Here is a 19,646-nt window from a genome sequence, read left to right on the forward strand (position 1 = left end):
CTAGAGCTATAGACAGCTGTGAGCCTCTATATGGATGCTGGGATCTGAACCCAGGTCCTCTGCAAGAATAGCCAGTGCTCTCAACTGCTGAGCCATATTTCCAGCCCCTCCCCTTTATTTTTATTTATTGTAAGTAATTAATTACATAAATTTGAGGCAGACTCTCATGTTGCCCAGGCTAGCCTCAAGCTTACTCTAGAGACAAGTTCAGGACAAGATCTTGAACTCATGATCCTTCTGCTTTCACCCACCACTGCTGAGGCTATGGGCATGCACCACTACACCTAGTTTATACAATACTGGGATTGGAATCCCAGCTTCCTGAAACGCAAAAACTCAACCAACTGAGCTACATCCTCAACCCTTATTTGTTATTTATTTATAACAAGGTCTCAGTAGCCCAGGCTGACGGAGAATTCTCATAGAGAAGATGATGTTGAACCCCCCTGGTCTTCCTGCTTCCACCTTCAAATGCTGGGGTTGCTTGTGTGTACCCACACCCAACTCTTCTTTAGCAAGAGACAGGCTGCTTATCACCTGGGCTGGGCCATGAGTCCTCTGAGGTCTCCATGGAGCAGGGCAGAAAGCAGGCCATCCCTTTGAGCTGTATCAGGGCTGGTTCAGGACTCTATGGTTCCAGGTTGGTGAGTTTCTATGAAATCAGCCCTGCCTGAGAACTCCGTGCCAGCGGTGAGTGAGTGGGAACTTGCATTGCTCAGATCCATGGCTGAAGGCATGAAGCAGTGGAGGAAAGGCAAGACATCCATCCCAAGACCTCTGTTGCCAGGTAGAATTGAGCAGACCCCAAGCTCCATTGGCTGACATCACAGAACAGAACCCCTCCCCAGCCAGCTACCTATCTAGTTCTTTGACAGTTAAAGGTCAATACACTAGACTGCTGCCACTCAGCCATGGCTGGGGTCACTAACCAGTGGGGCAGGTCCTGCTTGGGAGGTGAGGGCCCTGCTGGCAAGGAGCTTATCTAGGTTGGGACAGAATAAAGACCAAAGAGAACACAGGCAGAGGATTCAGGGCAAGTGAAGACCCAAAGCCACAGCAGCAGCCAAAGCCCTCAGCTAAGAACCAGACCTGGCTTCACCATCCTGTCCTGCAAGATGGCCCCACACGTCCCTGAAGCTCACCTCCTGCAGTCTCTCTGCAAATTCTGCATCTCCTCTGAAGTCCGCTTAGGGCCCCAGTCATCCCGACCCAGGAACTGTCTCTCCAGTGCCTCCGTGTCTCTGGGGAGGTGAGAGCAGACCTCAGGGTCTGGAGGCCAGTTGTTAGTTCCCAGCCTGGGACCCAGCTCCATCAGTCATGTGTGGGCCTTCCTGCTGTTCAGCACAGGTTTGAATGGTGGTGGTGGTGGTGGTGGTGGTGGTGGTGGTGGTGGTGGTGGTGGTGGTGGGTTGTCCTTCCCTAAGATAATACCCACCCACTCACAGACACACACCCATTCAGGTAACCTTACGATTCAGCATCTTTGGGCTCAGGGGTGTTCAGGAGTGTGAACAGGAATGCGACAGTGGGTTCTGACTGCTGGTCCGACTTTTGCTCTGAAGATGGCTTTGCAGAGAAGGTGCTGGTGACTGAAGTGGCCTGAGGCTTCCAGCCCAGGAGCCTAGCCCTTCTCCCTTCCCGTTTTGCTCTTTCCGTTAATCTGCTTTACAGGATTTGGTCTCTGCCCCTCAGCTTATGGAGAGGGAGCAGTGGAAAGGACAGGGCTAATGAGTTTTCTCCCAGAGGAGGCCCTCCAGCTGGAGAAGGATCCAAGACGCCCCAGCAGCAAGAGGAGTTTGAGGATCAGGAATACAGGTCTTGGCCCAGGCTAAGGAAGAGTTTCTGTAGCCCACCTCTCTCCCTTGCCTTCTGTCTTAGGATCAGCAGTAAATGAGGGAGCCCCCAGGGCTTGCTGTCACCTCCACGCTGTGCTCCCTGGAGTTCCCTGGTTCTTCTAGCCGTGGCTCAGCAGGCTTCATTGCTGTTGTCAAGGTCTGCCTGGAGTGGGCACTCAGTTTGCCTGTGGGAGACTGAGGGAGACGAATCTGCTTGGTGACCCGCTTCCCCATCCTACTTGTTTGCCTTTTCTAACAAGCTTGGTTTTCTGGGGGTAGTAATTGGTCTAGGGAGCGGCCATTACCAGCTCTGTCCAGCAAGTCAGAACCCCTAAGCTAGTGTTGACAGACCATGGTACATACAGCCCAGATGGTAAAGCCCTCAGCAAATGAGATACAGGATGCTGTGTTGATGGTTAATATTGTCACCATGACAATCAGAATCACCTAGGAGACAAATCTCCTGGCAAGTCACTGAAGTTACTACACTGGGTTAACTGAGGGAGGAAGACCTACCCTAGATATGGATGTCACCATCCCAGGGGCTGGGGGCCTAGACAGAATGAAAAGCAGAAAGAACTGAGCACTGGCACTCATCTGGCCCTGCATCACAAACGCAAAGGGTTACAAATGTCATCTTTTTTTTTTTTTTTGATTTTTTGACTTTTTGATTTTATTTTTTCTTAACATTTATTTTATTATGTATACAGTGTTCTGTCTGCATGTTTGCCTGTATGCTAGAAGAGGGCATGAGATGTCATTATAGATGGTTGTGAGCCACCATGTGGTTGCTGGGAATTGAACTCAGGACCTCTGGAAGAGCAGCCAATGCTCTTAACCTCTGAGCCATCTCTCCAGTCCCCAGATGTCATCTTTCATTTACTTCTCAATGCCCATCTGACACTAAAAGTAGAAGTATTCTCCACTTTACAAAACTGCAGGATTCCTTTAAATACTGTCCTCCAACAACTGCCCCCACCCCGACCCCTTGGGCTTTTGTCAGGGGTTGCTTTTTTTTTTTTTTTTAAATTAAGGCAGGGTTTCTCTGTAACAGCCCTAGCTAGCTGTCCTGGAACTCAACTCTGTAGACCAGGCTGGCTTCAGACTCACAGAGATCTGCCTGACTCTGACTCTGGAGTCCTGGGATTAAAGGCTTGTGCCACTACGCTCAACATTGTTTTTGCCTTTTTGAAGGGAGTCACCTGACAAAATTCTGCTCACCTGCAGCTTTGGTAAAATAGCCAGGGGAGATACAGGACACATGAATTTCAGGTACTGAATCATTTCCATGTAAGCGGTACTGGAGATCAAACCCAAGGGCCCAAGGGTGTTAGGCAAGCACTCTATCACTAAGCTACAGAGCTACAGCCCCTGGAGGATTTCTTGGCGCATAAACACATCCCAAACATGGCAGCATTGCAGGGAATGCACTTACATTCAAAAGGTTTGTGTTTGTTCTTGTCTTTCAGAGTCTGGTGAAGCCTAGGCTGGTCTTGAACTCATCACACAGTGGAGCATGGCCTAGAGCTCCAACTCCTTCCACTCCCCAGTGCAGGGACTTCAGGTGTGCAGCTGGCCGATCCCTTGTTTTCTACCCCACCTCATTTTCTCATTCAGAAAAGTAGTTCTTTTTAATGTCCCCACTGCTGTATGCTGGAGGAACTTAGCAGTCACTGTATGTGGGGTAGACATCAGAATGAACAGCTACTTTTTTGAAGTACTTTAACCTTGAAGAATCCTTGTGGAAAACAGTGATTGTTCTCTGTGATTTGTAGAACCGTTTCGCTGAAGGGGCACTGCAGCCATCGCATGACTTCGGTCACAAGACACTTCAGGCACACCTGAGGCTTTTGTATTATTGTGTATTGTAAATGATACATAATAAAGGACTAGAGTCATGGGGCATGTGATGCTTTTAGTAAGACATGTAAATTAGATTAGGGACCTTGGGATGAGGAAATACTTTGTGTAACAATCAATACTCCTTTGTACGGTTGTTCAGGGGTTCAGTCCATCAGAGACTGGGCCTTCCTGATGCCACATAGGTCTTAAAAGTTCATCTTGGAGTGCCTTTTTTTTTTTCAACCACCCAAGCTACTCACTACACAATGCACCCCAACAGCTGTGCTTTTTTTTTTTTAATTTATTTATTTATTATGTGTATATATATGTTCTGCCTGTCAGAAGAGGGTACCAGATATCATTACAGATGGTTGTGAGCCACCATGTGGGTGCTGGGAATTGAACTCAGGACCTCGGGAAGAACAGCCAGTGCTCTTAACCTCTGAGCCATCCCTCCAGCCCCACAGCTGTGCTCTTATCCAGGAATGTTCCTAAAAGTTCCATGTCTACTCTGCCAACTTGTTCTGCCCACTTTCCCTGCTAAGCACACACACCCCCTCAGGGCTCATGGTGGTGCTGGTATGCTTACTCTGAGGGTGTTTCCTACTCAATGTAGCATGAGATATCCCATCTGTGGGGATGGAAGCAGCAGCATTTCCTCAAGTCTGAAGTTACCAGCCACCCGTCTCCTATCTTCTTTCTATACTGCCGTAATGGTGCCCATGAATGTCCTGGCTGATCTCTCAAGAGCATTAACACTACAGAGGCCAATGCCAGGTCCTTACAGTGCCATGCTCCAACTGTTTTGTGTTTTTAGTCATCTCCCTCTCCCTCCCCCCAAGACAGGGTTTCTCTGTGTAGCTTTCACTGTCCTGGAACTCCTCTGCAGAGCAGATTGGCCTTGAACTCAGAGATACACCTACCTCTACCTCCTGAGTGCTGGGATTAAAGGCATGAGCAACCAGACCTGGCTGTTTTTGTTCTTTTTAGACAGGATTTCCCTAGCTCTGGCTGTCCTGGAACTCACTATGTTAAGACCAGGCTGCACCAGGATCACATAGATACCTCCGCTTTCCTGGTGTTAAAATTAAAGGTGTGTGCTAGCACAGGTGGCCAGTGTCTTTTCAATTACAATGATAATGCAGATAAGATACACTGCAAGTATGCAACATGATGGTGTGGGCTGAGGAGACGACTTAGTGGGCTAAGTGCTTGCTAAAGCATGAGGACTTGAGTTCAGATTTCTAGCACAAACATTAAAGCCAGATGTAGTGGCATACATCTATAACCCTAGAACCAGAGAAGGGGTGTGAGATGGGCAGATCTGGGGTCCTGTTGGCCAGTCTAGCTGAGATGGTATTCTCGGTTCAGTAAGAGATCTGGAGAAAAAAAAAAGAAAGAAAAAAGAAGAAAAAAAAGAGAGAAAAAAAAAAAAGAGATCTTGAGAAAATGTAATGGCCTAGATTTCACCAGAGGATGATCTGGGACACTCACATTTGCACAACAGCCCTAGGAATCACATCTCTGGTGGTCTTCTCAGGGGTGCCCATAGCTCAGCTGCTGGGTAGCATCTAGGAGAGGCTATTATACCTGAGCCACAGGCTCCTATGCTGAATAGAGCTTTTGGAAAAGAGAAACAGGGCTGGAGTGTAGCCAATTCCATATACCTCTCTTGGGAAAGAGTGCTTAGCAGCCTTACCCACATCTACATCTTCCCTCCTGGGATGCGCGGTTTGGGCCTTCATTCCAGGAAGCCCTAGCTTGGAGGAACAGGGATCAGTGATTTGAGAGAGGCCAGGCTGGCAGCTTGTACAGAGGAACAGGCCTGGGGACACACTCGAAAGACACAGTATTCAGGGCTTCACACCAGTGGCTGTCTTCGACCAAATAAAAAGCAGTCTACAAACAGGTAGAAAACTCTTTACAAGTTTATTTGACATTAAACCTTTTCCCCTGGGCTGCACATTAGTTCCTCAAAGGCAGGTCTGTAGTGATGGCAGCAATCAGCAGGGTCCACAGGAACCAGTGTGGACAAATTCTTCAGGTGTGCTCCGCTCAAAACCATCCTGGTGTAACAGTTCTCACCCTGATGGTGCAGTTCTCATTCCTGAAGCTTCTCCTCCCATGAACTGGCAAATGTTGGAGTCCAATAGCCTTTGAAACCATATCTTCTACCGTAATTGAGAGGAGGTGGTAGACAGGAAACAATTCCACATGAGACATCCATTTTTGTTCCCAGCAGCCCTCTGTGGGGGCTCATGTGAGGGTGTAATAGCCAAGCTCACAGCAAAAGCTGCCATCAGTGCTACAGCTGTCAGGTTTATGAGAAATAACATCCAGAACGCTCTAAGTGTAGTTGCAGAAGGCCACATGCCAGAGCTGAGACTGCAGTTCACTTTGAAGAAACAGATGTGGGTGAGGAAAAGGTGATCTGAGACCACAAACCTCAAGTTGGTGGCATCTGGAGCCCACACCATGAATTATATCCACTTGCCCTGAGCATCAGTACCACATTCACCAATGCAATGTGTCAACAGCAGAACACAGACACGAACAGTTCCTACGCAACAGTCACTCGTGTTAAAAAAACAAGACCCCAAAACCAACCCTCCCTCTTTCACACCTCAGACTCCATGTCCAGACTCTTGCTCAGGGTTTGCCTGTCTCCCCAGCCTGTGAGCTCCCTATCAGACTCTGAGAACCTCTTGGTTGGTTGGTGGCTCAGGCCACAGCAGAGGAAGAGCCCACAGCTGAGCCCGTTTCTGTCAGTACGGGCTCAGAGCAGAGGTGGCTTCTCCTCCCTAACCCTGGGGACTTCGCAGAAAGCCCAGGGTTAACTAGTCACAACATGACAAGGGGCCAGCAACACATTTTCTGGGTAACAAGGCCAATGAATTGGACCCTAAAAGTACTGCTCTACTCAAAGGGCAACATGTACAAGGAGAGGGGAGAGCCTGGCCAGGTGTACCCCCACTTTATCTCATTCAATCAGAAGATCAAACTGTTCAGCAGCTTCAAACTCAGCATTCATGGCCATAGCCCACTCATCCAGCTCCGATTTCTGGTGGAAAGAAATGAGGGCACATGAGTGGGGAAAGCAGCCATGTTGGCCAGAGCATGTTACTTACCCACACCCTCAGGTGGAGTGGAGTCCTGCCCACCCCCTGTACAGTGCCCACCCCTCACTCACCAGGATCTCTGGCATCTTCTTCTTTCGCTTCTCTTTCACGACTGGAGGAGAGATTCCAGGAAGCGTCGTGTCTGGAACCCAGGGCTTTGCAGGTACTTTTGGGATCTCAGTTAACTTTGAACACACTACAGGTGAGACTCCAGGCAAGTCTTCAGGTCCCTCAAAGCCAAAGAAGGATCGGCGGCCAGGGGTGGAGGTTGAGGCCGAACTGAGGCCCTCCAGACGACTGTATGATCGCCTGACTTTCTGGGACATTTCCAAGGCTCTGGTGTCCAGCTCCTCTCCTTCCACAGAGTTAGAATCAGCATTCTGAGTATACAGCACTGGGGTGCTGGTGGGGGTACCAGGAACACTACAAGTCTTGAAGAGGTCCTCCTTAGTGGGTACCTTGAGAGGAGGGCTATTTTCTTTTTCCAAGATAAAAGAGACCTGTATCAGGACAGGAGAGGGAACCCGTGTCAGCTAGGGATTCAGGATAGAAAGACTGCCCACAAGATACAGGATTTCTGCCGGGCGGTGGTGGCGCACGCCTTTAATCCCAGCACTCGGGAGGCAGAGCCAGGCGGATCTCTGTGAGTTCGAGGCCAGCCTGGACTACCAAGTGAGTTCCAGGAAAGGCGCAAAGCTACACAGAGAAACCCTGTCTCGAAAAAACCGAAAAAAAAAAAAAAAAAAAAAAAGATACAGGATTTCTACTGTTTCTTGTGTATTTTACGCTGTTGGGGATGGAACACAGGGCCTTGTGCATGCTAGGCAAACGCTGTGCTGAGGAGCTCCAACTTCAGTCCAGGACAGATTTTTTTTTTTTTTTTTTTTGGTTTTTCGAGACAGGGTTTCTCTGTGTAGCTTTGCGCCTTTCCTGGAACTCGCTTTGGAGACCAGGCTGGCCTTGAACTCACAGAGATCCGCCTGGCTCTGCCTCCCGAGTGCTGGGATTAAAGGCATGCGCCACCACTGCCCGGCTCCAGGACAGATTTTAAGTAAAGAACAGTCATAGAGCACATGCCCGGAATGTACAAGCCCTGGGTTCTACCCCCACTGTTCAGAAAAAAGAAACAGTCATCATTACTCCTCAGAAGTTGCACTTATAGCCCCCATCTGCTAGCTGACATAAAGTCCCAGCACACCTAAACTGGCTTGACGCCTCCTAACTGTTCCTTTGGCTAATGAGTATCCATTGGTGACCTGTCCTACACCAGGGAGTGTCTTGGGCACTGGGACTATATTAAGGAAAACAAAAGCAGCATTGACACCTCAGCGCTTCCCCTGTAGCCCTGAAAACACAATGAGGAAAACTGGGGGGTGGGGTGGGGTGGGGGGGGTTAAAAAGCAGAACGAGTCGGCAGTGATTAGTGGTGCACACCTTTAATCACTGCACTTGGGAGGCAGGGGCAAGTGGATCTCTGAGTAGAGTACACTGCAATACCATCTCTGTATACACAGACCACCATAAAGGCTTTGACCCAAGGCCAACGGAACCACAGCAAAGCTGTCAACAGCAAAGCTTAACCTGACATGTACTTGAGGTTCATGTGTTGGTTACTGTACTCCCACTTTCAGTTTAAAGGGTTCCTCCTCAGGGAGGCTGTCCTTTACCTGGGATTCGGATCATTTACAGCTTATTCTATCACAGTACCTTATTACTTCTAGTACAGCAATACAGCTATCTGAAGTTGGCCTGTTACTCCTTAACTCAGTCATGCCAGCCAGATGGGGGACTTCTTGAGAATTGGGTCACCAGCTGTCCAGCTAACTCTGCCAATGCCCAGTGTACAGCGGATTCCTGCACACTGCAGGCTCACTGTATTAATGGGCATGAAACCTGGCACCTAGTTTTCTAGAGGCCGAGACCCAGTAAAAGGACAAATCCAGCAACAGTTATGCTCTAATACGTGGGAGGAAAGTCATCAAGAGACATTTTAGCTGGGTATGGTTGCACACGTCTTTAATCTAGGCAGAGGCAGGCGGATCTCAGTGAATTGAGGCCAGTCTGGTCTACAGAATGAGTTCCAGGACCACACAGAGAAACTATCTCAAAAACAAAGAAGTATGGCCACCCCTGACTACTACATCCCCATTCTCTGCAGCCACACAGCCACTAAGATCGTTTTTTTAATTTTTTTAAAGATTTATTTATTTATTTATTATACAGTGTTGTGCTTGCATGTGTCCCTGCAGGCAGAAAGAGGACACCAGATCTCATTACAGATGGTTATGAGCCACCACGTGGTTGCTGGGAATTGAACTCAGGACCTCTGAAAGAGCAGCCAGTGCTCTTAACCTCTGAGCCATGTCTCCAGCCCCAGATTATATTTCTTGAAAAAGGGTCTCTCTATGTAGACCAGGCCTTGAATTCAGAAGTCCACTCTCAAGGTAGTTACATTTAGAGGGGAAAGATATCAAACATATAAGCAAGCACCCTCCCAGATGTTGATAAAGATAATTCCAAGAACTATGTCAGTGAATTGGAGTAGTTAGGAAGAGCTCAGGGAGGAGGAGTGATGGGACATTTGTCCAGCCATTATCTTAGTTGGGTTCTCACCATCTTAAGGTCCTCCCCCTTGGTCCTAGGACACCAGTGAAATCACTCACATACCCCCAGAGAAGTCTTTCTATAGCATTCCAGCTTTACTCTGTCAGCACCTCAGTGAAAAGGGGGCTGGGGTTATCTTGGCAGCAGGGCACCTGCTTAGCATGTGCAATATCCTGGAATTGACCTCCAGCACCACACAGCAGGATAATAAATCAAATTGGGGACTATGGCTCATGTCTGTAATCCCAGCACTTTGAGGTTTAGGAAGGAAGATAGCCTTGAGTTCAAGGCCAGTCTGTCTTACACAAAGAGTACTAAGCCAGCCAGACCAACACAGTAACAAAACCTTGTTCAAAGAACATTGGGTATAGTGGTGTACACTTGGGAGGTTGAGGCAAGAGGATCAGGCATTCAAAACTAGGTTTAACCACACACTAAGTTAAAGGCTAGGTTTGACTATATGAGACACTATCTGAAAAACAAGGTGTTCATGGCAAACAGCCAAAGTCCTTAAAAAAAGTTCTGTTAAAACTGTAAAGGCACATACATATAACTCATCTTTTTTTTTTTTTTTGGTTTTTCGAGACAGGGTTTCTTTGTGTAGCTTTGGAGCCTGTCCTGGATCTCACTCTGTAGCCCAGGCTGGCCTCAAACTCACAGAGATCCGCCTGGCTCTGCCTCCCGAGTGCTGGGATTAAAGGCGTGCCCCACCACCGCCCGGCTAACTCATCTTTTATAATTTGTGTGCATGTGTTCATGGAGGCCAGAAGAGGACACTGGATACTCTAGAACCGAAGCTAAAGATGGTTGAGATCCACCGGATTCCAGCGCTGAGAACCACTCTTTTTATCTTTCTTTTTAACATTTATTATGTATACAGTGTTCTGCCTGCATGAATCCCTGCAGGCCAGAAGAGGGCACCAGATCTCATTACAGATGGTTGTGAGCCACCATGTGGGTGCTGGGAATTGAACTCAGGACCTCTGGGAAAACAGCCAGTCTCTTAACCTCTGAGCCATATTCATCTTACCAGCCCTGAGACTTACTCTTAACTGCTGAACCTTTTTTTTTTTTAAAGATTTATTTATTTATTATGTATACAGCATGTATGACTGCAGGCCAGAAGAGGGCATGTGGTTGCTGGGAATTGAACTCAGGTTCTCTGGAAGAGCAGTCAGTGCCCTTAACCTCTGAGCCATCTCTCCAGCCCTTTGAGCCTTTTTTTTTTTTTTTGAGACAGGGTTTCTCTGTGTAGCTTTGTGCCTTTCCTGGAACTCGCTTTGGAGACCAGGCTGGCCTCGAACTCACAGAGATCCGCCTGCCTCTGCCTCCTGAGTGCTGGGATTAAAGGCGTGCGCCACCACCGCCCGGCCGCCTTTTTTTTTTTAAAAGATTTTTTTTGAGACAGGGTTTCTCTTTAACAGCTCTGGCTGTCCTGGAACTCACTCTGTAGACCAGGCTGGCCTTGAACTCAGAGAGATCCACCTTCCTCTGCCTCCAGAATGCTGAGATTAAAGGTGAGCGCCACCATGGCCTGGCAACCAGAGCCATCTTTGTAGACACTAAATATAACTCATTCTACAACTATGAAGAAACACTGAAAGCAAAACAGACCTTTTGCAAGATAGGATTTTTCTGTGGAGTCCTAGCTGTCCTGGAACTTGATCAGGCTGGCCTAGAACACAGATCTGCTTGCCTCTGTCTCCTGAAAGCTGGGCTTAAAGGTGTGTGACACCAACACAAAACAGTTTTATGCGCTCCTGAGTGCTAGGGTTAAAGGTGTTTGTCACCACCGCCCAGGTATAAATTAGTTTTTAAGCAAAACAGTAAAAATGCTCAGAGCATAAAGAACTAAAAAAAATAAGCAGGGCACCTTTAGTCCCAGCCCTCAGGAGGTAGAGTCAGGCGGATCTCTGTGAGGCTGACGCCAGCTTGGTCCACAGAAGGAGTTTCAGGACAGCCAGGGCTACACAGAGAAACTCTGTCTTGAAAAAACAAAACCAAAACAAACAAAAAAATAAAAATAAAAAAAGAACTAAAAATGAATGACATCTACAGGCAGGAACCAAGAATGGCAATTCATAGCCAGTCTTGGTAGCATGGATACATTTAATCCTTGATCCCATCACTGGAGAAACAGAGGCAGTTGGATTTCTGTGAGTTTGAGGCTGACTGGTCTACAGCAATTTCCAGTTCAGGACAACAGGTTACACAGTGAGACCTAGAAGGTGTCAATTGCTCTCAGCTGCCTTTATTTCAAAGGCGAACTGGATCCCACACAAATAAGCCAATGGAAATCAACTCACCCTAGGACTCCTTCGAAGTGTGTGGACAGCTGGGGCCTGTAGAGATAACATCACAACCCATCAATCAACAGTTAAGCTCAGTTTTGACATCTCGCTCCCAAATCCCTCTCTCAGCCCCTCACCTTCACTGTATGAGCCACGATTTTCTTCAAAACGATGGCCTTTCTGGCTGGAGCCGCATGAGGTGTCTGAAAAGGGGGAGAGGGATTACCATGAGCTTCACATTAGTTCAAAGCCCTCTAGGTCAGTATCTGAGGAACTCGGATCTCACCTTTGGCCAATTTTCAGGAAAGATGTTTGGGAGATCTGAGCCAGATTTCCGCTGGGACCTCTTCGAAGACTTAGTAAGCGGAGTCCTGGACCCTGGAAAGGGAAACATGGTTAAGGATAAGTAAAACTTTGTTCGAGGAAAAATAAGACAGCAACCAAACAAGATGCTTGGCGAGTTCGGGAAAGCAGAGGCCGTTTTCCAACTTGCCCTTTGGGGCGTCTTCCACCAGGATCTAAGTTTCGTTCTCCAAACGACGCGGCTTTACCGCTCTCCCGCGTCCTCCACTCACCGGACCGCTGGGCGGCCCCTCCGGACCGCGTTCGCCGCTCCGACATGTCTATGGTCGGGCTCAGTCTCCGCCGCGGTCCTCAAGTTCAGCTCGCGCCAAGCGGGAAGTTTGTGCCTGCAAACGTTCAAATTACCCGCCAGGCGAGGGCGGAAGCGGAAGTGATGCAGAGAACGTTCAAATTACCCGCCAGGCGAGGGCGGAAGCGGAAGTGATGCAGAGAAGGCCGACCCTTACGTCTTGCGTAAAGCAGAGGCGTGGCCTGGTGGCGCTGTGGCGTCATCAACGTGCGCCGCACCCGGAAGAGACGTGGCAGCGGAGGGATAATCAGAGCGGCCGGAGCCGAAGGGAGCAGAGCGTCAGCTACTGGAGTGGGTCAACGCAGTCTCCGGCCTTCCGCGCTTTCCAACACAGTACGCACCCGTCGCGACCGGTATCGCGGAGGTTCTCTGAGACCCAGAATGGGGTCTGCCGGATGGGGGCGGGGTCAGGAGGGGGTGGGGTTTGGGGGGCGGGGCTGGTGGTATTGGAGTTCTTGATGGAGAGGTCTGGTTAGGGGCTGGGTCTCAATGGAATGAGGGGGTCGCCTGTGGTGCGGTCTGTGCAGGGGGCGTGGCCTTACCCGTGCTGAAGCAGTAGGCTAGAATTTGGCGTTTGGACTGATGTGAAAAGGGTCTGGGGGATTTAAAAAAAGAAACGAACTGGGTCTGTGAGAACAAAGTGGCAGTCACCAGAACCTGGTTTCCTGCTAACTCAGATCCTCTCTCTAGGATCGGTCATGGGACTTTGCAAGTGCCCCAAGAGGAAAGTGACAAACCTGTTTTGCTTCGAACACCGAGTTAACGTCTGCGAGCACTGCCTGGTAGCCAATCACGCCAAGGTGGGGCGTTCAGAACAGTGGTTGAGCAGGGCACTGGGTGGGCAGGCAAGATTGACTCCTTCCAAATCTGTGAGGGGCCCCACACTAGATTGTAAGCTCCACAAGGGCAGGGACTTGGTTTATGATGCTCTGCTAGGCTTTCAGTAGGTGCTCAGTAAATATTCATTGACGAAATGGTGAGTCTGATGAGAACGAGGCAGCTGGGCCTTGGCGTGGTGTGTTCACTGTGGAGCCGGACACCAGCTGTGACCTCTCTCTCCCTCTCCAGTGCATCGTGCAGTCCTACTTGCAGTGGCTACAAGATAGTGACTACAACCCCAACTGCCGCCTGTGCAACACACCCCTGGCCAGTCGAGAGACGACCCGTCTTGTATGCTACGGTGAGGCCTGGGCAATAGAAGGGGTCAGGGCAGCCTGGAGACTGGTTTGCTTTAGCACCCTTCTAGCAGCAAGACAATGAACCCCTCAGGCCTGGAGGCCAGAGCCTCAGATCCTGATTCTCTTAGGTACTTCCCTGCTTTGTAAGCCTGGGCAAGCCTTCTCCCTTCCTAAGCCTTAGTGTCTTTCCTTCCTGCTCTGCCAGTCTTGGAGAGCTGGAGATGACTATGACCAGTGGCTGTGAGCAGGATCCATTTTTCTAGAATGTTACTGACTCCAAGACTGAACAGAGAGGAAGCCTCCCATGTTACAGTTAGCTAGAGGGAGTCAGTAGTCACAGCCTGGTGTAAAAGCTTCAGCTTAAGTTTTTCAAGGTACCGGTCCAAAAGGGGAAGCTTTACATGTGTTTCTCCATGAAATTGTGTGTACTCATACAAATGCACACTTTGATTAATACTCATGGGAGAGTGAATGGATAATGAATGTATATGAACACTTGTCCCATGGAATGCAGATGACATGAGGGTGATGGTTTTTGAGTATTAGCTGACATGAATGTACAGATGTGTATATCTTACGTGTGTGACTAGTGTAGGTTGAGGGAATGGCTGTTGGCTTGCTTGTATATTTATAAGCATATGCATATTTGTGCTTCTGGATATATGCATGTATCTGTGTGTATGTCTGAGAAGCTTTCTTGAAAGTATTCTTGTAAAGAATATGTAGTGGTTTTTTGAGACTGTGATCTCATGGGGCTGACCTTGAACTCTTGATCCTCCTGCCTCCACCTCCCAAGTGCTACGTTTACAAGCAGCTGCCATCACACCCAGTCTGAAACTATTGTTGTTTAGCCATTAGCCCAAGGAGTGTGATGAGTTCAGGCCCAGAGAAGATTCTCGAAAGGGTAGGTGGCATTTTCTTCCCAGCCACACCTCCTTATGGGCTGGCCAAATAGAATCTACTGTGATTTAGTACAATGGTGTTAACAAGAAGGCCGAATGAAGCCTTGGGGACCTGGGGTGAGGAGGAAAGGGAATGGCCTGGGTATCCGCATATATGTCCATTCATTCCTGCAATGAGCTGGCGGGGTGCGGGGCTGGGGGGAGGCATTGCTGGGCCTAGGCTAAGAGCCCAAAGAGTTGTCCTTCTTATGTCTTTCTTATTTCATGGGTCTTAAGATCTCTTCCACTGGGCTTGCATCAATGAACGTGCTGCCCAGCTACCACGAAACACGGCACCTGCAGGCTACCAGTGCCCCAGCTGTAATGGCCCCATCTTCCCCTCAGCCAACCTAGCTGGCCCCGTGGCTTCAGCACTGAGAGAGAAGCTAGCCACGGTCAACTGGGCCCGGGCAGGACTGGGCCTCCCTCTGGTGAGAGTCCCCCTGTGTGTCTGCCCATCTGTTTGCCCTGACCCTCACTTGAGCCAGATTGGATGGGTTGGCAGCAGGAGTGGACAGGCTACTAACTTAGATTCCTTTCTCGAGATCGATGAGGTGATAAGCCCAGAGCCTGAGCCTTTCAATTCCTCAGACTTCTCTGACTGGTCCAGCTTCAATGGTAAGTGGTGGCCTCCATCTGCTGCCTGGGCCTTGCGTCCCTGCTCCACTGACAGTTCTCTCTCTGTTCACAGCCACCAGCCCCCCTGTGCAAGAGGAGATAGACAACACCTCTGTTGCTCCAGCTTTCTACAGCCAGGCTCCCCGCCCTCCTCCTTCCCCAAACCATCCTGAGCAGCACACAGTTATACACATGGGCAATACTGAGGCCCTGACACACGGTGAGCTGGGGAATTTTTTTCCCAATCAGAGAATAGAAAAGAAACAGTTTGTCTGAGCCTGTTCATGCTGGTGTTTCTATCCCTATAGCCCCAAGGAAGGTATATGACACACGGGATGATGACCGAACAGCAGGACTCCATGGAGATTGTGATGACGACAAATACCGTCGCCGGCCTGCTCTGGGCTGGCTAGCCCAACTGCTCAGGTACATGGAGACACACAGGATGGGGTATTGGAAAGAACAGGCCCCATGGTGGACACTTTGATGACAGTGGGGCTTGGTCTGGGTACTAACAGCATCCAGTGCCAGGGCCGCAGTGAGGCCCTGGCTCGGAGGCAGGCTTAGCATGTGTCCCCTTTGCTCTTACAGGAGTTTTGGACTGGGCTCTGAGGCCCTGTCCTACTGTGATGCCTCCTGATTTGTATTAGTCTCTCTCATGTTTAACATGTTGTTCAAGCTTCCAGACAGTTTGTGTCCCACTGGTTCAAGCTTCGTAATAACCCCATGTGATGGCCAGTGCAGGGAACAGGGTGATCATTCCCAGTGCACAGATGGAAATTAAGGCCCAAAGATAGTGACTAAGGCTTCTGTCTGTGCCAGGGAAGGGCCCCAGGGCCTGACCTGACTTTTCCTTCATTCTTCTCAGGAGCAGGGCTGGGTCCCGGAAGCGGCCACTCACTCTGCTCCAGCGGGCAGGGCTCCTGCTCCTCCTAGGGCTGCTGGGCTTCCTGGCACTCCTTGCCCTCATGTCTCGCCTCGGCCGGGCGGCAGCTGACAGTGACCCCAATCTGGACCCACTCATGAACCCTCACATCCGTGTAGGTCCTTCCTGAGCCCATGTTTGTGTCTGGGCCAACTGAGGACCTAAAGTCCTGGGGAGAGAAGGTCGGGAGGCCTGAGGGCTTTTCTCCACTCCTCTTCCTCAGTCCTGAGACACTAAGATCCCCTGGACCAAGTCAGTTTGAGGCGGAGGCTACAGGCCAGGTCTGTAGCCCTGTTAGTCAAATTGGTTTTCACTTGCTTGTCCCTGGGTCTCCAGCCTCCTACTTAACCCTCAAAGGAGCAGACAGGTGCAAATAAACAACAGACTTTATTAAAACACCTGAAGCAGCTTTTCCATCTTCCTTCTCAGCCCTGTCCCCTGTCCCCAGGCCTTAGTGTCTCTCCTCTCGGTAATTGATGGCCAGAAACTCCAGGGACATGCGGTTGAAGAACATGGCTCCATTGAGCACTGGGTGGAGGAGAGAGCCCATCAGCTCCACATTTTTGTCCCCTCCTTGACACTTCTCAGGGTTTCAGAACTCCCCTCCTTGGAGCACACCCCACTCACTCAGGATGGTCAAAGCAAAACATCGAAGAAACTTGTCATCGGTCATCTCTGCGTAGAGTGACCCCATGGCAGCCCAGCAGATACTGATCACCTGGGAGAACTGGGAGACGGGTCCAGTGGGAGAGTGACCCCTGACACACAAGACATTTTCATCAGCCCCTCAGCTTTCCCCAGCCAGCCCTGAGCCCCCACCCCAGACCTACTATCAGGACAACTGTGTATTGGAAGCTCATTCGCTCATAGTTGTGGGTGACACAGAAGTTGTGAACGTCACTAGCAAAGACACCCATGTGTAGGAAGAAGAGCATGAGTGCAGCTACAGTGAGCATCATGCCTGGAGGGAAGAATACCACGGCTATTCGGTCCCGCCACCGCATCCCGCTCACAGCCTGGACTCAAGTCAGGCCCAGGAACTGGAGCAAGTGGTCACTGTCCAGGGGCAGCAAAATCCTTCCATTCTAGGGTATTCCAAAGTGAGGAAGGCATTGGAGAGGGCAGGGTTCTAGAACATAGCCTGATTCCAACAAATAGAAGGATGTGTCTGAGTACGAGACTGTTCCATTGTGGAGTGGTAGGCCAAATGAGCTGAATGGCAGGAGCCTGTGCTATAAGGAAGAGACACCATTCCATCCTCCATACTTCCTGGGCAGCTCAATATTCCCACAGGACACATTGTAGAGGGACTAGGCAAGGGCTCAGAAAGGTGGATGAGCATGTCCCAGCTCTACAGCAAGGTTTTTTTGGTTTTTGTTTATCTTTTCATCACAGGATTTCTTTGTATAGCCTTGGCTGTCCTGGATTTTGCTCTGTAGACCAGGCTGGCCTCAGAGATCCATTTGCCTCTCCGTCCTAAGTACTGTGTTTAAAGGCGTGAGCCACTCCGCCAAGTTAGTCCACAGCAGGTTTGAGGCAGGTGAGTAGAGCCTAGATGAGCAGCTGAAGGCTTTCCCAAGGGAAGAGGGAAGGCTTGGGCCTCATCCCAGGCTCTCTAAACCGCAACACTGGAGTTCTTGTCCCTTGTCACTACAGACTTCAATGAGCAGAGATGGGAAATCAATCTAAACTGCCCTTTCTTCAGAGAATATGCTGGATGACTACAGACTGATCCCCTACAAATCTGCCTTCCCCCTCCCAGTTCTGGCTACCAGATTTCATAGGGAACCAGAAACAGAGCAAAATGTAGTTAACCCTCTGATTGGGTGGTCAGCCTTGTGTGTTCCAGTGTTGGCACTGCTCCTGGTGTCCCCTGTCCCCTGTGCTTCCCTCCTTGTCTCTGTACAGTGCTGGTGTACATACTCCCAAGGCCTGTGGCCTTTTACAGCATGAAGTACAAGTAAGCCTCTAAAGATTTTATTACATGTAGTTAATACTAATTAACAAAATTGGTTTTGTTTGTTTGAGACAAGGTCTCACTAGGCAGCCCTGGTTTACCCTGGAACCCACTGTATAGACCAGGCTGGCCGATTGGATCAAAGGTGTGTGCCACTATTGCCTAGCCTCATTTATTTTAGTGTGTGTGGTAGGTAGAGTGAGAGTGTTCACATGCCACAGTGCATCTGTGAAGATCAGAGGACGCCAGGCGGTGGTGGCGCACGCCTTTAATCCCAGCACTCAGGAGGCAGAGCCAGGTGGATCTCTGTGTGTTTGAGGCCAGCCTGGGCTACAGAGTGAGATCCAGGACAGGCACCAAAACTACATGGAGAAACCCTGTCTCAAAAAACCTGAAGAAGAAGAAGAAGAAGAAGAAGAAGAAGAAGAAGAAGAAGATCAGAGGACTTGATCTTGACTGCTGAGCCATCTCTCCAGCCCCTTTTGTTGTTTATTCTGTTTTTGAGACAGTTTTCCTGTTGGCCTCAAACTTACTATAAGGATGATCTTGACCCCCTCCTAATCCTTTGCTCATGAATTCTGGGACTCTAGGTAGTTAACACACCACCATGCCTGATTTTCTTCATTTAAATTTTTTATCTTAATTTTTTCTGTATTTATGAGCATTTTGCCTGCATATACATGTGTTCCTGGCTCCCTGTGGAAGCCAAAAGAAGTCATTGCATCCCCCAAGACTGGAGTCTGGAGTTACAGACAGTTGTGAGCCTAGGAACATGAGTCATCAGGAAGAGCAGTGAGTGCTTTTAGTTGCTAAGCCATCTCTCCAGCTCAAATTCATTTTCTTAAATTCTAGTTTCATAGGCTGAAATTTTCATATGTACAGTTTCTAAATAGCCCAGTGAATAAGAAGTCAAGAACTTTTGGTCCAAGACCAAATGAATAAATAAATGCTTTAGGTTTTATGAGTCATTTAGTCTGTGATAAAAGCAGCTATAAATGATAAGTCAAAATATGGGCTCTGAAGCCGGGCGGTGGTGGCGCACGCCTTTAATCCCAGCACTCAGGAGGCAGAGCCAGGCGGATCTCTGTGAGTTCGAGGCCAGCCTGGTCTCCAAAGCGAGTTCCAGGAAAGGCACAAAGCTACACAGAGAAACCCTGTCTCGAAAAACCAAAAAAAAAAAAAAAAAAAAAAAAAAATACGGGCATGGCAGCACAAGCCTTTAGTACCAGATCTCTGTGAGTTCCAGTCCAGCCTGGTTCAACATAGTGAGTTCCAGGTCAGCCAAGGTTACAAAGGGAGACCCTGTCTCCAAAAAAAAAAAAAAAAAAAAAAAAAAAGTAAAGAAAGAAAAGGAAAACGGTGAAGAGTATGTATTGCTCTTGTAGTTTGGTCCCCCAAGCATTCATGCTGGGCAGCTCACACAAGCTGTGACTACAACTCCAAGGTATCCAAGCCCTCTTTTGACCTCCTCAAGCACCTGCATACATATATTTAAAGACTATAAATATTGAAGCTGGGACAGATGACACGTAAAATTTAATACCATTTAGAATTTTTGTTTGTTTTTTTTTTGAGGCAGGGTTTCTCTGTGTAGCTCTGGCTGCGTGGGACTCGATCTTACGTAGACCAGGCTGGCCTCAAACTCAGAAATCCACCTGCCCTTGCCTCCCTCGTGCTGGAATTA

At 49.1% G+C, this 19,646-nt stretch overlaps 3 protein-coding genes across 4 annotated transcripts; 1 reads left to right on the forward strand and 2 right to left on the reverse strand.

The window, feature by feature from the left end:
- Positions 1 to 5,587: 5,587 nt before the first annotated feature.
- Cdca5 (cell division cycle associated 5) lies at positions 5,588 to 12,431 on the reverse strand. Its single transcript, XM_052761284.1, has 6 exons — positions 12,267 to 12,431; positions 11,978 to 12,069; positions 11,829 to 11,894; positions 11,707 to 11,742; positions 6,868 to 7,296; positions 5,588 to 6,738 (listed from the first exon to the last, which is right to left on the reverse strand). The coding sequence occupies exons 1-6, from the start codon at positions 12,310 to 12,312 to the stop codon at positions 6,658 to 6,660; spliced, it is 750 nt and encodes a 249-aa protein (XP_052617244.1). The 5' UTR covers positions 12,313 to 12,431; the 3' UTR covers positions 5,588 to 6,657.
- A 110-nt stretch (positions 12,432 to 12,541) lies between these two features.
- On the forward strand, positions 12,542 to 16,409 carry Zfpl1 (zinc finger protein like 1). The gene is made up of 8 exons (XM_052761281.1): positions 12,542 to 12,676; positions 13,034 to 13,143; positions 13,412 to 13,523; positions 14,700 to 14,893; positions 15,008 to 15,080; positions 15,154 to 15,300; positions 15,389 to 15,506; positions 15,949 to 16,409. The coding sequence occupies exons 2-8, from the start codon at positions 13,042 to 13,044 to the stop codon at positions 16,133 to 16,135; spliced, it is 933 nt and encodes a 310-aa protein (XP_052617241.1). The 5' UTR covers positions 12,542 to 12,676; positions 13,034 to 13,041; the 3' UTR covers positions 16,136 to 16,409.
- Positions 16,410 to 16,430: 21 nt separating this feature from the next.
- On the reverse strand, positions 16,431 to 19,120 carry Tmem262 (transmembrane protein 262). 2 transcript variants are annotated; one of them, XM_052761286.1, is made up of 3 exons: positions 16,836 to 19,120; positions 16,665 to 16,732; positions 16,431 to 16,533 (listed from the first exon to the last, which is right to left on the reverse strand). In XM_052761286.1, the coding sequence occupies exons 1-3, from the start codon at positions 17,007 to 17,009 to the stop codon at positions 16,431 to 16,433; spliced, it is 345 nt and encodes a 114-aa protein (XP_052617246.1). In that variant the 5' UTR covers positions 17,010 to 19,120. The 2 variants fall into 2 exon arrangements, with proteins under 2 accessions (XP_052617246.1, XP_052617245.1); XM_052761285.1 differs by having other exon boundaries at positions 16,457 to 16,533; positions 16,633 to 16,732.
- Positions 19,121 to 19,646: the final 526 nt, after the last annotated feature.

This window comes from Peromyscus californicus, unplaced genomic scaffold (genome assembly GCF_007827085.1).
Source record: "Peromyscus californicus insignis strain IS unplaced genomic scaffold, ASM782708v3 Scaffold_4__1_contigs__length_199733344, whole genome shotgun sequence".
Lineage (NCBI taxonomy): Eukaryota > Metazoa > Chordata > Mammalia > Rodentia > Cricetidae > Peromyscus > Peromyscus californicus.

What these genes read in the sequence shown, in the direction of transcription:
- Cdca5 (XM_052761284.1), bottom strand. Translation starts at nt 12,312, where the DNA reads ATGTCGGAGCGGCGAACGCGGTCCGGAGGGGCCGCCCAGCGGTCCG. An exon ending in AGGGGCCGCCCAGCGGTCCG is followed by an intron (nt 12,070 to 12,266) that starts GTGAGTGGAGGA and finishes TTCCCTTTCCAG; the next exon opens with GGTCCAGGACTCCGCTTACT. An exon ending in AGAAGATGCCAGAGATCCTG is followed by an intron (nt 6,739 to 6,867) that starts GTGAGTGAGGGG and finishes TCTTTCCACCAG; the next exon opens with AAATCGGAGCTGGATGAGTG.
- Zfpl1 (XM_052761281.1), top strand. Translation starts at nt 13,042, where the DNA reads ATGGGACTTTGCAAGTGCCCCAAGAGGAAAGTGACAAACCTGTTTTGC. An exon ending in TGACTGGTCCAGCTTCAATG is followed by an intron (nt 15,081 to 15,153) that starts GTAAGTGGTGGC and finishes CTCTGTTCACAG; the next exon opens with CCACCAGCCCCCCTGTGCAA. An exon ending in TGGCTAGCCCAACTGCTCAG is followed by an intron (nt 15,507 to 15,948) that starts GTACATGGAGAC and finishes CATTCTTCTCAG; the next exon opens with GAGCAGGGCTGGGTCCCGGA.
- Tmem262 (XM_052761285.1), bottom strand. Translation starts at nt 17,009, where the DNA reads ATGCGGTGGCGGGACCGAATAGCCGTGGTATTCTTCCCTCCAGGCATG. An exon ending in AATACACAGTTGTCCTGATA is followed by an intron (nt 16,733 to 16,835) that starts GTAGGTCTGGGG and finishes CCCGTCTCCCAG; the next exon opens with TTCTCCCAGGTGATCAGTAT. An exon ending in TTTTGCTTTGACCATCCTGA is followed by an intron (nt 16,534 to 16,632) that starts GTGAGTGGGGTG and finishes TCCTCCACCCAG; the next exon opens with TGCTCAATGGAGCCATGTTC.